At 47.0% G+C, this 17,346-nt stretch overlaps 1 protein-coding gene across 1 annotated transcript in view; it reads left to right on the top strand.

Annotated features, from left to right (window-relative positions):
• The window catches only part of WIPF3 (WAS/WASL interacting protein family member 3), a 38,935-nt gene extending 22,937 nt beyond the window's left edge, over positions 1 to 15,998 (top strand). The window contains 7 exon segments of the mRNA XM_075419081.1: positions 6,666 to 6,798; positions 7,467 to 7,595; positions 8,998 to 9,560; positions 9,562 to 9,730; positions 11,059 to 11,205; positions 11,882 to 11,983; positions 12,890 to 15,998. Of these exon segments, the coding sequence (XP_075275196.1) occupies positions 6,666 to 6,798; positions 7,467 to 7,595; positions 8,998 to 9,560; positions 9,562 to 9,730; positions 11,059 to 11,205; positions 11,882 to 11,983; positions 12,890 to 12,930 (1,284 nt within the window). The 3' untranslated portion in view covers positions 12,931 to 15,998.
• The last annotated feature ends 1,348 nt before the right edge of the window (positions 15,999 to 17,346 follow it).

Raw genomic sequence — 17,346 nt, 5'->3', positions numbered from 1 at the left:
CTGGATCCCAGAGAAGGCCAGGACTGGGCCAGGAATGCTTGTTTTTGTGAATGTGTGTCCCTGTGATCAAGCATCCCTTATCCTAGAGCTTTTTGTTCATCTTTCTTTATCTTGCTGCAATGTCTTTTCCCTTCCTTAAAAGCCAGACCTGAGGTGTTGCACACTGCATCGGTGAAGATCTCTTGCCTCAGCCCATGTCTGTGCAGGTTTGGCTGAGCATGGCAGAGAAAAATAATAATAAAGCAAGGGTTTGTTAAGAAGTGTCCTCAAACTCTTCTTTTACTAAAATACACGCTGTGTATGCCTTCTGCCGGTATCTGTGCTTCATCTCTGTGTTGAATCCTATTTCTCATCTAGAGGGAAAAAACTGGGCATGGCGGAGAGGAAGGGTGATTGACACCAGATACAGAGAAATAAATGAAACTGTCAGCAAAAGAGAGAACTCTTTCTGACCAAAATGCACTACTGCATGCCAAATTGATTAATTTTTAATTTTATCATTACATGTCTCACCAAATAGATAGTTAGGGATGAGCTAAATGTATTTTGACTTCTTTCTTGTTTTAGTTTTTTTTATCTAATTTCAGATAAACAAATAACTTTTCTACACAGCTGTATTTTCTATAAAAAGCAACCTGGAAAGGGGATCTACTGTGATGATACAATTCATTACATGCTAGGAGTATAAATACTCAATACTACAAGTTCTCTGAAATAGAAGAGAATGTAGTGCCTTTGGATGTAATTGTGCTTTATTTTATCTTACTTGTGGCTCCTACCAATTATAGAGCTGGAGTACTGGATCCTCCTTTCCCATCAGCTGATGGGTTTATTCTGAAACAAAGGTCCACGACTGCCTGGCAACTGGGATCGTCCAGACAGCTGGAGGTACATTTTTTCTGCAAATGTCGTGTTCATAAAGATCTACACTACCCTGAAGTATTTTGCGAATTCAGTCAAGAGCGTATTTAAAAATCTCAGTAAATACAGCCTGTTCATGGGACAGTGCATACATCCACTGTGACCTGAACTACCTGCCCAGAGTCCAGAGGATTTCTCCTTTTCTGTGTGCAGAGGTGCTCTTTAAAATCTGAAAGATAATAATTAGTACTTCCCTATAATTTGTAATACTATGAATTTTTTTCAAATGCTTGGTGCTTTCTGTATTTACAGAATTTTATTATCTGAGCACATATACCTCTTAAATCTTTTAAGTATCGTAGGAGCCCACAGGGTAAGTCAATGCTCCAATGTGTCTTCCAAGATCCAAAGTGACTTTCTCATGGTGATGCAAGTATTGCAGCAATGTACCTAGAAATGGAGCTCATTGCCTGTGGAAAAGGACCTGGGGGTGCTGGTCGACAGCCGGCTGACCATCAGCCAGCAGTGTGCCCGGGTGGCCAAGAAGGCCAACAGCATCCTGGCTTGTACCAGGAATAGTGTGGCCAGCAGGAGTAGAGAGGTGATCCTGCCCCTGTACTCGGCACTGGTGAGGCTGCACCTCGAGTACTGTGTTCAGTTTTGGACCCCCCAGTACAAGAAGGACATTGAGTTGCTGGAGCGTGTCCAGAGAAGGGCAACAAAGCTGGTGAAGGGTCTGGAGAACAAGTCCTGTGAGGAGCAGCTGAGGGAACTGGGGTTGTTTAGTCTGGAGAAAAGGAGGCTGAGGGGAGACCTTATTGCTCTCTACAACTACCTGAAAAGGAGGGTGTAGCGAGGTGGGGGTTGGTCTGTTCTCCCAGGTCACTAGCGATGAGAGGAAATGGCCTCAAGTTGCGTCAGGGGAGGTTTAGATTGGATATTAGGAAAAATTTATTCACTGAAAGAGCTGTGAAGCATTGGAACAGGCTGCCCAGGGAAGTGGTGGAGTCACCATCCCTGGAGGTGTTCAAAAACTATGTAGATACAGCACTTCAGGACATGGTTTAGCAGGCATGGTGGTGATGGGTTGATGGTTAGACTTGATGATCTTGGAGGTGTTTTCCAACCTTAATGATTCTATGATTCCATAATTCTATGACTTCCATCTGTTTTCTTTTAAAAAGTCTCTCTGATCTTAATTTGTCTGATAAACCCAGTCTACAGTGTTAAGATTGTGATCATTCAGGGCCGAACCTTGTGTGGTCCATACGTACAGTGTAAACAGAGTTGTTCTGTGAAGCAAAGCGATTTGCTTTCACAGAGCTCAAAACTGGAAGAAGCTGTCAGGAACGGCTGGCGGCCTCCCCACTGCGAGGTGTACTGCACCTCGGCACGCAGCTCTGTCTGGGGCTCAGCGACTGGTGCTTCGCAATAAGCACGCTGGCCAGAGACGGTCCAGCCTTGGTCTGAAAACCAAGAAATTCATAATGTGCTGCCGCCCGCAGCCCTTCGCTGCGGGGAACGGTCACTGTGGCTGCTTCAGGGCTGATGGACCAAACTGAGCCGCTGAAATCTGAACTCTTTCCTCCAGCTTTTTGAATACCACTTTGGCTCTTTCCTGTGTGTCCCTGGTTTTTCAACATCATTTTAAAGATCTGGAGAGCAGAACTGAATTTGTAATTCCATTTTCACTCGTATTATTTTTTCTGCAAGGATAAAGTATATTGCAGGAGTGTGCTATCCCTCCTTGCCACGACGCTGGGTTAGGACAGGCACACTTGCCCACGCACACTCACGGCTGAAGCCCGCTGCCAGTCAGGCTTCGTGGCACTCTGGACGCGGGCTTTCATTTCAGAGGCATGGCCAGAACTTTTTATCTGGTCATTTTCAGTTTTACATTTGACATTTGTATATTGTGCATCTTTTTTTGATTCTTTTTTTTTTTTCCTTCCCTGCCACCCCCAGTGGTGAGGGAGCCTGTTTTGGTTTGTTGTGCTTTTCAGATGGCCTCAAGTTGCAGTGATTTCGACCTCTGTATAACCGTCATTCATTTCTCTGCTAGTCTTAAGTTACCACCTGCAAATTTTGAAATGTTTATTTCCATCATTGACAATTTATACTCTGGAACATCGCTCTAAATATTGTGATTGGTGGTATTTTCCTGTTTAGAGGTACTTTGGAGACCTGTCAGGTAGCCCGAACATCGATCCTATACCTTACTGAATGGCATAGCTGAGGGGGTAGTCTAGGACACTGGAGACAAACGTAGCGGTGTTTGGTGAGGTGGAAAGGGAGTACATCTTGTACGTTCAGGCTGTTTACATGGGTGGTTTGTTCCGTTCTGTTTCCAAGTACATACTGAATGTGCCATTCTTTATGTCTGATATAGTAGCAGAACAACCTAATGGTTACGAAAGTAATGAGAATGCACCGTTCTCTTACTGATTCATGTAAATAAAGTATGGAATTTAGCTTCACTCTCTGCTACCTAAGGCAGCTGTGGCATCTGATAAAACAAATGATCTTCACATTCTTCTCCACTTCCCTTCTGATTTTCATTGAAAGATTGAGATGTTTCTCTTTTTGTGAGTAAATGAGGCTGCCCCACAGATGGGGGGAAGAAAGTAGGCTAAGAATTACATCCTTTGTCATGCAGCTGTTTTTCCTCTGTGACTCAAAATGTATTTGCCTTCCTGCTTAAATGCTTCTACTTCATGTGATAGGGGTTGAAGATTTAACAGCCGTAAGACTTCCTCTTTTTATTTTTCCTTTGATACACAACTGACATGTTTCATATCTGTTCTTGTGCTGTGGATTGCAGGCGTAGCATGAGTGTGAATCCCAGATTAATTTCTTAATCAATGGAAGGAAGCTTCCTTTGTGATTGTGTGTCAAGAAGCAATATAGTAAAAATGTGAATTTGGGAACGCAGTACACCAGTGGATGAGTGGGTGAGATGCTTACCTGGTGAAACGATTCTTGACAAGAATTGTCGCTAGCCTTGGGAGTGCGGGCAGCAAACAAGAAATCCGAAGGAGCCCTGACCGCTCTGCAAGCAGGCAACACTACACCCCAGAGCATCTTGACTTTGTAATGGAAAAAGAGAATCCGTATCAAGCTACTCAGCGGCTAATCAATTACCCGAGTCCACCAGGCCGGACAGGGAAGATTGTTATCTCTTACGTGCACAAGCAGGAGGAGGAAACAGCTGGGGCATGGGATGGAGTTGTGCTTGAAGTAAGGGGATCTGTCGTAAGAGAAAAGCAGCTTGTTACGCTGCGTTACGGGCCTGCAGAATAGTGTTCCTGCTTTTTTATGCTACAAATTGTGAAAAAATTAATATCTTAGTCATGTTAAAGTGATATCAAGTCATGGGTCACCCACAAATGTGAGTTGCCAGAAGTTGGGTATTTTAGCCTAATAGCTGTTTGGATATCAAGGCTTTCTGTTCCAGTAGCCTACCTGCTCAGAGGAGTGGGTCGGGGAGATGGAGGGGACAGCTGCTGTAATGTACAGACACTTGGACCTGAAAACGAAAAGACAGCTGCTGGATCTAATTTTAGACCCGGGTCTTCATCAGATCCCTCTAGATCCCAGTTGTCTGCTACAGCAAAGCCGTTAGTGGGAGTAGAGAGGCGTGAAGTTCAAGGTACTGATAAAAAGCTTTTGTGAGAAGCGGAGTCACCCTTGTTCCAGTCATGGTATTTCCGTTTTTTACAGTAAGTATTGTCAGGCTGTAGAAGATGTGAGTGGAAACGGTGTCTGGCTGGTACGGGGGCCAGCGCTGCTGGCACCGCCAGCTTGTCTGGGTTGTGGTCGCGGGCAGTGGGCCTGGCAGTCCTGAAAGCCCACGGGCGGGCAGGCAGCGACGCTTCAAATTAGGAAACCCTGTAACAAAGTGAGTTTCTTCTAATATTTTTAAATACCGTATGGTTACAGTATCAGTCACAAGTTTATAACTGGGAGTTTTTACATCAGGTCTCAGGAATGCAGCGGGCGTTAGCAGCGATCTGGAGTGCCATCTAGTGTGGGGCTCCGCAAAGCTGCCTTGCTTTTTTTTGTAGCAACTATGAAAATAATCACAAGTAATATCGTACGGGTATAATTCCTCATTTAGGAATAGCAAGTTAGATATTTTATTAATTCAGCAGCTGCTTAAATATTTTCAAGTATCTGTTTTGCTTTCAGAATGCTATTGCCAAGTTGGTTGTTGTTTTTTTTTTAAAGTGTGATGGTATTGTTCTGCTTTATTATGACCATGATGCTAAAATTAAGGGCTATGTAAACATTTCTGGTATTCATTCTCATTAGGAAGTTAGCTACCCTACAGAAATTTGCAGTAGATGTGGAAGCATGCAGCACATTGCTCCCCTGCTATGAAGATTCCCCTCCATTAGACCACTCTGGTAACCACATGATAGGTTTAAAAATAAGAGGTCTGTTGGTTTATATTTGCTTCAGGACAGCGAAATGTCCAAACCTAAAGGATTTTTTTTTTTTTTTTGGTAACAGGAAACTTGATGAAATAAGAATAAAGAATAAAAATTTTTTTTGTTTTATTACAAAACTTTAAACTACAACCTGACTTTACATTTACGGACCTTGATTAGGCTAGAAAAGTTTCTAAAATCTAATTGTATTCTTCTGAAGACAGTCTACTTAAACTGGTGTAAATCTCTGATACAGAGACAGTCTAAATTAGTTAATGATCACATTCAAATATAAGTGCAGTATACAATTAGCTGTGTTTTTCTCCTCAGGCACGGTGGGTAAAGAGAAGGATGTTTATTCTAAGGTGGCATATCAAATCTTTGTTGTAAAGCATTGTAAATAGCATGAAAAGAGCTGAAGGAGGGCCCTTGGAGCTGGAGTTGTGGGGCAGAGACCATAAATGGCCAAGCAAGAGGTCACATTCTATTTAAGCATGGCCCCTACTTTAAACAGTATTACAGAATCACAGAATCACAGAATAGTAGGGGTTGGAAGGGACCTCTGTGGGTCATCTAGTCCAACCCCCCCGCCGAAGCAGGGTCACCTACAGCAAGCTGCACAGGACCTTGTCCAGGCGGGTCTTGAATATCTCCAGAGAAGGAGACTCCACAACCTCCCTGGGCAGCCTGTTCCAGTGCTCCGTCACCCTCAGAGAGAAGAAGTTCCTCCTCATGTTCAGACAGAACTTCCTGTGCCTCAGTTTGTGCCCATTACCCCTTGTCCTGTCACTGGGCACCACTGAAAAGAGCTTGGCCCCATCCTCCTGACACCCACCCTTCAGATATTTGTAGGCATTTATAAGGTCCCCTCGCAGCCTTCTCTTCTTCAGGCTGAACAAGCCCAGTTCCCTCAACCTCTCCTCGTAGTGGAGATGCTCCAGTCCCCTCACCATCCTTGTAGCCCTCTGCTGGACTCTCTCCAGTAGCTCTTCATCCTTCTTGAACTGGGGAGCCCAGAACTGGACACAGTACTCCAGATGAGGCCTCACCAGGGCAGTGTAGAGGGGAAGGAGAACCTCCCTTGTCCTGCTGGCCACACTCTTCTTGATGCACCCCAGGATCCCATTGGCCTTCTTGGCAGCCAGGGCACACTGCTGGCTCAGCTAGTATTAGATTTGCGTTATATTTAAACTTTCAGGTTTCTTGCCTGCTATACAACTGAATGCTGTTCTTGTGGATTCGACTCACAGGCTTCGAAATGACAGCTGCCGAGGATGGTTTATTTCAAATCTTCTATCCCATGTTTGCTTCCGTGTCCTTTCTAAGCATGTGGTATTGTCTGTACCTCCCGCCTAATGCTCTTATTGTCAACAGGCGAGTTCAGAGGTACCCAAATTGCGGAAGGAAGACCAAAAGGCACGAAACGCGCTCTTGGCTGATATCCAGCAGGGAACCCGCTTGAGAAAAGTGACTCAAATCAATGACCGCAGTGCGCCACAGATTGAGAGTGAGTCTGTGCTCCTGAGTAAGGTTCCTGGGTGAGCTTTGCTGAAGCCTCACCTGTGGAGATCAGCGGTGCGGTTTTCAAACTAAGGGCAGGTCTGAAGTTGAGGAAAGGTCTGCATCTTCACATGGCTTTAGGATGCGCAGAGGGGAGATTTTCTAAACTTGCGTCCTGCTCTAAGGTCAACTGTTAACACTTCGTAGTAAGTCTATAGCTGGGTGTCACCTTAACTGGTGTTCCTTGTCCAAAAAAAAAAAAATCATGACTGATGAAATCCTTGACAGTGTCTCAATAAAATAATTGTTCAAGCGGGAATTGTTGGCTCTGGCAAAAGTGTTGTTCTTTACTAGATAAAAAGAACAAAAACTGCCAAAAACATCTGGAAGCATAAATTTAATGTAGCCTAACACAACTTCTTGCTGGTGTCATCACTGGTGTGAAATTATAAAGCACGACAGGGTGCTGTGCTCCAAGATACAGGTCAGAGTGTAATGGCAGTTTACTGTATTAACAGTAACTTTCCTTGCTGAGCCTGCCTAAAGAGGGGAAAGTCTGATCTTGACTATGTTTTTTGGTGCTAAGTCTTAGCAGTCTAAGGGCAAGGATAAAATGACTTTCTGATATACCCTGGGATTTTCCGTGATTTTTGTGTTGTGGTTTTTTTTAAACAGAACCCAAAGGAGCTAACAGAGATGGAGTTAATCCAGCCGTTAATAAAGGCGGCTCTCAGCAGCCTCTGGGAGGCTTATTTGCTGGTGGCTTTCCTGTCCTCAGACCAGCAGGCCAGAGGGACGTGCCAGGTAAGGGCTTCGCCTGTATGAAAGAATAGCCGGGGGGAACCGTGATTTGGGAGAAAAGTGCTTTGGGGTTAGCTTTAGCGACTGATTCCCCCCCACTCCCGAACCCCTAATTCATCTTGTGACCATGGAAGGCTCAAGTAATAATGTGCTTGAAATCATCTTTCTAGATCTCAGGTGCCTTAGTCTTCAAAATGTAAGAAGTTCTCTCTGCACCAGATGAGAAAGAGATTTACTTCTGTACAGAGTTTTTGCATTAGTTCAATGTAAAATTTTAATTGTGCCTCGGATAGAGTATTGAAATCTGAGCTTATCAACTTCAGCACAAATGGCAAAGTTGCCACGTTTCCTTCCCTCCATTTGTGTGTATTTCCATGGTATTGCAGGTCTGCGTGTTACTTTAAAGATTTACATTTAAGATTTCTGCCCTCTGGATTTCATAACGTACAACTCTGATCCAGCAAGGTGATTTAGTGACCTGAAAACTGAGGCACTGCCCACTTCACAAGGACAAGAGGAAGGCACGTGTGGGAGCCCTGCTGCTGCCTTCGCCCCGAGCAGTGCCTGCACCCCTGCGGGGTGGCTTTGGGTCGTGGCGGTGACCCCCAGCGCTGTTGGGCAGCTGGGGCCTGCACAGGCAGCCCCGAGGGCTTGGTTCTCCCCTGGAAGGGGAGCCCAAGGTGCACAGCACTGCTTGCGACCGGGAGTCCTCACACAGCTGCAGAAGCTGCTGTGGGTTGTTCTCAAAACCGTCAGGCTACACGAATATAGAATGAGATGCCTTTTTTGACATCTTGCTTTGTGAAAAATCCTTGGCATTTACTCAGGAAAACACATTTTGTCAGGCTGAGTCTTTGGGCATTTGCTGTCGAAAAGGAAAGTTTTGCAGCTCTGCCTGCTGGAGAGCCTCCGAGGCCGTTAGTTACTTTTAAGAACTTGGCTCTCATCCACGGGATTCAGCTGTGTGAATTTTTTAATCTTAAGCAAGCCCTCAGCCTCAAGGGTGCAGGGTGACCTGTGCCAGCCTGCTTGCGTCCCCCGAGGCCCGCTCAGCGGGACCCCCGCGCCCCCCAGCAGGCGGCCCGCCATGTTCGCCGGGCGAGGCAGAGGCGGAGCCCCCCGGCCTCTGCCGAAGCAGCCTGCTCCTCCGACGGCCCCGTTCCGCGGGAGCAGGGGAGCGGGGCGTCCCCGCAGGCTGCCGCCGAACCGGGCAGAGTCCCGGTGCTCACGGGAAGCCATCGCGTCCCAAGCCCCGCGGCGCCGGGGGCAGCGGGCGGGACGTGGGGTGCCTGGGGAGAACCAGTGCGGCCCCCGGGGTCCCGCGGGGCAGGGGAGGATGAAGAGCTTGTTCGTCCGACGGGTGGGGACGAAATCCCGACGCTAACCTGCGCTCCCTGTTTTCCAGCGGGGAGGCCCGGGCAGCTCCCCGGGCTCCGAGCGGCGGCTCCCAAGGCCTCCGCCCCGGCCAACAGCAGCGCGGCGAAGGCCGGCACCGACCCGCCTGCCACCGCCGAAGGCCCGAGGGCAGCTCTCCCGCCGGAGCCTCCCGCCGCCTCCCGGGCCGCAGCCGGAACCGCAGCGGGCCCCGGGCGGCCCAGCCTGCCCGCTCCCCCTCCGCCGCCGCCCGCCTCCAGCAAGCCGTCCCTCAGCTTCCCCCCGCCGCCGCCTCTGCCCCCGCCCGCCGAGCGCTGCCCCAGGGGGGCGTCCCCCGGCGCCGCCCCGCCGCTCCCCCCCCCGCAGGCCGACAAGCCCAGCAAGCTTCCCGCAGGCGCTTCGCACCCGCCGCCCCCTCCTCCTCCCCCGCTGCCGCCCGCTCCCCCCGGTGCGTTCCCCGGCCGGGCACCCGAGCTCGCCGCCGCCGCGGCCCCCCCCGCTGAGGGGAGGGACTGCCCGCCGCCCCCGCCGCCGCTGGCCGCCGGCAGGCTCGCCCTCCCCCCCGCCGCAGCCCCGAGCGGCGCCGACGTGCCCCCCCCCCCCGCTGCCCCCCAAGTCCCCCCACCTGCTGTCTCAGCTCCACAGGCCCAGCGGCATCCAGGCGCTGCCGCTCCCTCCCACCCCCGGCGCGCCCCTGCACCAGCCCCAGCCCCAGCCCGCGGCGGTGCCCGAGGCCCGGAGGAAGCGGCCCGGCCGAGGCGCAGGTGAGAGCGGGGTCCGGGGAGTGGGGAGGGGGGAGGCCTGGCAGGTGGCTGGAGAGCCGGGGGGCGGCGAGCACGGGCAGCAGCAGGGGGAGGCCCCTCGGCGGGGATGCCCGCAGGGTGCGCGGTGAGGTGGTTGAATGCTTATGGGTACAGCGCCCGGCGCTGGGACCTGAGGATCTCAGAGGGCTTTTCCAGGCCGTGATCCTGCGTGCGGCCGGCCGGCCTGCGGCATCGCTCGGCTGCGGGGCCCCTGCAGCGCGGAGCGTGTTGGCGGGGGCTGGGAAACCTTCCAGGGCAGAGTAACCCAGAGGTGGGGCAGCTGCAGCCACGGATGAGCAAAGCAAATCCGGACACTGCTTTTCAGCAAGGAGGAGCCGGCAGTGCCACCGCCGTCGGGGCGGTAGGGCCAAGGGTTTCTCTGGCTGCTGGAGAAGCGGGGATACAGCTGGTGGTTCCTTAGCAAACAGCAGAAGGAACTTTTATCAGACTTCTCTGATATAATGAAGGTAATAAAAAAATGAGCCTAGGTCTGTGCGGGTTTGAAAAATGGAGACAGCTGCTTAATAAGGAACATCTGAAGAGAATGTGCTGTACCCTGTCTTTTAGCAGCCACCTGTCGAGAGAACTTTGACAGCCACGGGAAAGGCCCTGTAAGCAGAGCCCATCAGGTGCTTCGTGATGCTGCTCAGGAACTGTCTGGTGAACTGGTACTTCAGTGAGAAGCCCGTTTCTCAGGGTGGCTCAGCTTTCAAGGTTTCCATAAAACTAGCCTGCCCTTCCCTTGGTTACCCAGGGGGGAGCAGCAGTTCTGAGAGGCTGCTGACTCGGAGGCCTTGGGCTCCCCCCTTCCACGGTTCCCGTGGTAGGTCTGCCCAGACTATGCAAACTTTGACGACTCTTGCAGCACCTCAGTGAAATGCACCAGAACAGTGGTAATTCCACTGTGTGGCTGCCAAAGTGTCAGGAAATTACTTTCTTTTAGAGATCCCACCTAGTGTGGTTGGTTTGGGTTTTTTTTCATGAAGAAACTGCTTGTTCTTGTGAAAGTGGAAGGATAGTCTTCTCCTCCAGGCTGGGACAAAACCACACTTCAGTAAGTCAGACTTTCCTTAGAACTAGAAATAGCAAGCCCCAGCCAACTGCAGTAGTGACTTAAATTTAATTCTTAATACTATAAATCCATGGTCAGGCTTGACAAACAGAAGCTGGGTAAGTTTGCCCCAAATACTGCATTCCTCCTCTACTCCCTCCACCTCTGCGCAGAGCTCACTGCTGGGTTTGTTGTGTCATGGCGATGTTTATGTGCTGGTCTGCTGCTTCTCTTTAAGGAGCCGGTGCTGGGAAGCTCGCAACACCTCCGCAGCCACCAGCAAGATCTCCAACAACCGAACTTACGAGCAGGTCTGGAGTCTCAGCCTGGGCGACAGCTCATGACCCCTACCCACCACTTAAAAATGGAAACATGCACATCCTTGGTAATGTCATCTAAATTAGATCTCTTAGTTAATAATTTTAGTACAAAAGTCTGTGTGTCTCTTCAGGCCTCAAAAACTCATTTGAGACTTTCTCATGGCAATAGCAAGACAGTACAACCATACCCCTTAGAAACATTTTTGTACAACCTTATAGAGAAAATTAAGGCTTTTGCACAAAGGTTTTGAATCAGCCAGCAGACAGGAAAAGCATGCGCTACCTGCAAAATCCTTTAAGGTTGTGAAAAGTTGCTGTAGTGTGCTGATACTGCTGTTCTTAAAACCAGTTCATGGACATTTAGTAGCTTCAGTCTTATAGAGGAAAGACTGCTAAGAATTATTTTTGTGGTCTGATGAATTGGCCATTCATTCTTGCTAAATGGCTTGAAAACCACCCAGGAATACCTCTATTGCCGCAATATCATCAATGCAGAGAACTGGAACAGCAGCCAGAAGCTTAACTTCAGTTAGTAGCAGGCAGTGTTTGCAATTACGCCAGAAAACTGGATTGCTCACAGAAGTACTCATCAAGATTGTTTATATGGAATGAGTCACTATCCTTTCCAGAGCAAAACAAGTCAGCATTTTAAATTTAAATTACTCGTGACTATTCTTTCTAGTTTTTTTTTTAAGTGTATCTCTAACAGACACTAACGTTTATTTCCCTGAAACTTCCCAGATGACTTTGAATCTAAATTTACTTTCCATTCTGTGGAAGATTTTCCCCCACCTGATGAATTCAAGCCATTTCAGAAAATATATCCCAGCAAGATAGCTAGAGGTAAGTGTAAACATGAGAAGGTCTGATAATTACCGAGTAGGATTAAAAACAGGGAGTGAAAATAAAGAACAGAAGCTGCTATTAATGTGAAGAACGGGGTGCTAGCATAGGCATGGAGAGGAACAGGATTTGTTAATAGTAGTAACAGATACAGTAAAAAACAATTAAAGTCTTAGTAGCTAAAAATAACATTATGTGGCTTGTCATGCAGTCTGTGTTCTTTAGATTGTTGAGTTTGCAGACCCTGTGATGTTAAAAACAAGTGATTCTGCATAAAGAGACTTATGCAGCTACCGAGTTGGTTTTTTTGTTCGTGAGCTTGTGAAATCACAAAAGAAAGGTGACTTGTTCCATGTCTCCCATCTTATATTTTAATTTAAATCCTATGCATGGTGTTTTACACATGTGACTAACAAAGAGACTTAGTACCTGAACCTTGTCAGGAAACGAATGACTGAACCTTGTGGGGTTTTTTTCCCCCTTAACTTGGAAACTTGGTATCAGGTTGCTGTTGTAAGGAGGAGAACTTCACCAGTCCAGCTTTGAAAACTGGTAGTTGAAGGTGCCGAAAGATCTCATGCCCATATTCTACTTCTCATAAAACCTAGTCTGTATTATTAGATCAACTGTTTATCTCCAGCTTTTCATTATGTTTTTTTTTTAATCTCCATGCCAAGGTACTTTGCATGACTTTTCATAGCAGCCTCACTCTAAATTGTCTGCTGTATGATCTGATCAAAGACTACTTACTGAAGGGCTACAGAGCATGAACGAGATACATGTATATATACATCCGTTCACGGGTTGGAGATAAATGCAGCATCCCTGCTGTAGAACTGCATCCAAAATACATTTCAAAAAAAAGTATCTGTCTCCTCTGATTAAACCTGTCCTATCTATTTACAGATCCCTCCAAAAATCCTCCATTAAGAACACATGTGAGATGAGAAGAGTCTTCTGATGCTCTCTGGATTAGTATTAAAAAAGAACAACATCAAGATAATACATAAAACAGCGATAGAGATTATATTTGAATTGCAAGTGCTGCAATGTTAACATTTCTATAAACTGGAAAAGCAATGTGAACGATACTTTTTGAACGGGCCTAGATACTACAGGAATGTTAGTACAGGCTTTTAAATTATTGTACATAGGTGAACATTTTTTAAGCAAAGCAACATAAAATTTAAATTCTTTGTAGTGTTGAAACAATTCTCATTTTTAGCATGCTGACAGACATTACCTCAGAATGCTTTCTGCATTACAGGCCTCTAGTTAATTTTTCCCCTTCCACCACAATTTTTAAGTATTTTGGAAATTCTCCAGTTATTACTCAAACGTTTTTCAATGACCTGTCAGAAACTAACATGCTACCTTAGTCTCTTCGTCTGTTTCTTCACTTCTAGTCTGCCTGTCCTCAGATTGCAGCAGAATGTCACTTTCATGCACAGATGGGCCCACAGTCCTTTTCTGATCAAGCATGAAGAGGAAAGATATGACAAGGAGCTGTGGCTGCTGCTGAGCCTACCTCCTATTGATTACAGATCCTTATAGGATAGTATCTGAAGAAGCCCAGCTGGGTAGGAAAGTCATGGACTTGACAAAGAAGAGAGAACTTTTCCAAACTGGAGGAAAAGAAAGTTGTTCTACTGTAAGCAAAAAAAAAAATGGGGGTGTGTGAATACACATGCCATGAAGGATGTAGGTAAGGGTGCCTGTCCTGTCCTTTCCTGCAGGCAAAGTGGCTGTTTACCATTTGTGTGGCAGATGCTTTACCCAGCAAGTGGGAGTCTTTGGATGAGTTGTCCTACAGCTACATTTTGAACAGGCAACTAGAGCTACTATTGTTCACCTGTAGCAGCAGTGAGGATTTGTTGGCCAAAATACACCACATGGAACAAGCAGTCCCCAAAGTGGTTGTTCTCTTGAATAGAACTGGTTGAAAAAAGTAACCACCTCAAAGCAGACGAGACTTGAACTTCTGCTTTTAATACACAGTCTGGGGTAAGGTCTGTGAATCACACAGGTTCAGATCTGGTCATAAGATAGTCTGTCTCCAGCAAGTTACCCTTGTTCTTGTGCCAGTGTTGCCAGCAGGTCGAGGGAGGTGATCCTTCCCCTCTCCTCAGCACCAGTGAGGCCACACGTGGAGTGCTGTGTGCAGTTCTGGGCTCCGCAGTACAAGGGAGACATGGACATGCTGCAGAGAGTCCAGCAAAGGCCCACTAAGATGATGAAGACACTGGAGCATCTCTCCTATGAGGAAAAGCTGAGAGAGCTAGGACTGCTCAACCTGGAGAGGACAACGCTCGGAGGGGAATCTCATTAATGTGTATAAATAGCTGAAGGGAGGGTATAAAGATGGAGCCGGGCTCTTTTCACTGGTACTCAGTGGCAGGACCAGAAGCAGTGGACACCAACTGAAACACAGGAGGCTCTGTCTGAACATCAGGAAACACTTTTTGATGGGGGGTAACTGTGGAGGGGGTGGTGACTGAGCACTGGCACAGGTTGCCTAGAGATACTAGAGTTTCACTCCTTAAAGATATTAAAAAGCCATCTGGACATGGTTCTGGGCAACTAGCTCTAGGTGGCCCTGCTTGCACAGGGGGGGTTGGACCAGATGACCTCCAGCCATTCCTTCCAACCTCAACTACTCTTTGATTCCCCTTGTTACAACTTTCCTGGGTTCGTGCACTTGGGTCATAACAACCCCATGCAACACTACAGGCTTGGAGAGGAATGGCTGGAAAGCTGCCTGGCGGTAAAGGACCTGGGGGTGCTGGTCAACAGCTGGCTGAACATGAGCCAGCAGTGTGCCCGGGTGGCCAAGAAGGCCAACAGCATCCTGGCTTGCATCAGGAACAGTGTGGCCAGCAGGAGTAGAGAGGTGATCCTGCCCCTGTACTCGGCACTGGTGAGGCTGCACCTCGAGTACTGTGTTCAGTTTTGGACCCCCCAGTACAAGAAGGACATTGAGTTGCTGGAGCGTGTCCAGAGAAGGGCAACGAGGCTGGTGAAGGGTCTAGAGAAGTCCTGTGAGGAGCAGCTGAGGGAACTGGGGTTGTTTAGTCTGGAGAAAAGGAGGCTGAGGGGAGACCTTATTGCTCTCTACAGCTACCTGAAAGGAGGGTGTAGTGAGGTGGGTGTTGGTCTGTTCTCCCAAGTAACAATTGATAGGATGAGAGGAAATAGCCTTAAATTGTGCCAGGGGAGGTTCAGATTAGATATTAGAAAAAATTTCTTCACTGAAAGGGTTGTGAAGCATTGGAACAGGCTGCCCAGGGAAGTGGTGGAGTCACCATCCCTGGAGGTATTTAAAAGGCATGTAGATGTGGCAGTCAGGGACATGGTTTAGTGGTGGACTTGGCAATGTTAGGTTTATGGTTGGACTTGATGACCTTAAAGGTCTTTTCCAACCTAAATGATTCTATGATTCACCACCTTGAAAAAGGGCACTGCTGTTCCAGGGTGAGCCTGGCACTAACAGCCAGGCTATTTACAGTTGTAGTGTTAATTTATATAATTGCCATAAATTCCCCTCAGCTGCAGCTGTAATAACATTATAGATCATAGGTGAAGATCCTTCCCCATGGCCATGCCTTGGAACAAAACTATTGGGAAAAGACAGGTAACCATCTTTACATATCTCTGCTTTTCTCTTAGTTCTTGCAACAGCTCAGTTATTGCTGTAGCTCCTGCTCCCACATGCATGTGTGCTCACGGTGTGGAGATGGTGTAAGGGTAAGCAGCTCTTCACCTGCAGAACTCATTAGTCTATTTCTAGCCTATTATGATACCTGATGCTGTACGTCATGTGAAAAGAAAAAAAATTAGTGATGCTTTGACCAATACTTACTGTCATTATTATAGTTACTTTATAAATATGCATGAATATAGTAATAAGCAGAGGGTCAGCATATACATTGCTTCTCAAACAACTGGAAAAGTTTAATACTGCTTTGAAGAATATTTTGTTATGGTACTATTAAAGGTGACTTATTGTTGGTTCTCATTTGTTCTGGAACTTGTGTACTGCTCTGTAGTAAGTACCTTCATAAGGACTTTAAAACTACTTAATGCTAAAGTAGCTGCCAGATGATACCTAAAGGAGAAAAAATTTTACTCCCATTTTTATTATGACTAGGGGTATTTTAGAAGCAAACAGCATCTTTTAGGGATTAAATTAGAAACCCTGTGCATATTTGCAAGCATTGGTGAAATGTTATTTCCACATATACTGGACTGTTCAAGATCCATGGAAGCTTCTGAAGTTGCTACCGCCTGGCGACAGAAAGAATCACTGTGGCAGTCACCCCCTGGCAGTTGGTCCCACTATGTCCTTCCACCGAGCCACAGCTGCGCTGAAGACCACTGGAAGTTTTAAGGCCATGGGGGTGCTCTGGTTTTTCAAACTTGTAGGACTAGTGATTGTACTCAAGCATGTTGGTATAGCACAGTATTTTTTTAAAAATGCACTACACAGCTGAAGCAAAAGCAACATGCAGTTAGAAAATTACTGCCTGCGTCACTGCGCTCAAAACAATTTATTAGTTCTGTCATAAGCAGTTTCAAATAAGGACATAAATTCCCACAAGATAATTGCAAATGTTGGTTTCTTCTTTCTTAAGGAACAGGCAAGTAAGATACATTATGTTTTTAGGAGGAACACCCTCTTCCATTATCATGCCTCCCTCCCAGCTCTCAAAGGTTAGAGATCTGAGTTGTGCGGAAGAGCTGTGTGAAGTGGTATATCCTGACTTCTGCTCCCTGGATGGGGCACTCATTTTATCTCTGTTGTCCCCTTGTTCACAAGTATCAGCTACTCCTATCAGGCTGCAAAGCGCTCAGCAAGCAACAGCTTACACAAGCAGCTTTGAAGTTCAGCATGGTATGTGTCAAGTGTACTCTGACGACGAGTATTTTCATTCAAAGTACCCTTTCATTCCAAAAACAGATTTAATAGGAAATCCAGTTGTGGGCAGCTGGCAAAAGCACATTTCATCCAGCACAATACCCTCTGAAATGAAGTGTGCTCTTTGCAGTCCCTATTCTGGTGAGGTAGACAGAAGCTAAGTTTTAGGGTTTACTTGCCCATTTTCTCATTCCCTTGTCTCCATTTTCAGAATACCTAGGCACAGGAGCTGTTCCTGTAATAGAGGGCATGGGAGGAGTGTATTGTGAATGGGAAGACTGTTTGGTAGGCCGTAAGAAAATACCTTCATGCTTGTCTTCTGTAAGTGAAAATGCCCACTGTTTTCTTGTCCAGTTGCCAGTTGTCATATAAGGCAATACCAAAGTAATTAGTCTGAATGGAACAATTTCATAAAAAAGAAAAAAAAAAAAATCTGAGAATGCAGTGT

Source organism: Opisthocomus hoazin, chromosome 4 (genome assembly GCF_030867145.1).
Source record: "Opisthocomus hoazin isolate bOpiHoa1 chromosome 4, bOpiHoa1.hap1, whole genome shotgun sequence".
In the NCBI taxonomy this organism is placed as follows: Eukaryota; Metazoa; Chordata; class Aves; order Opisthocomiformes; family Opisthocomidae; genus Opisthocomus; species Opisthocomus hoazin.
This window is presented reverse-complemented; position numbering and strand designations above follow the sequence as displayed.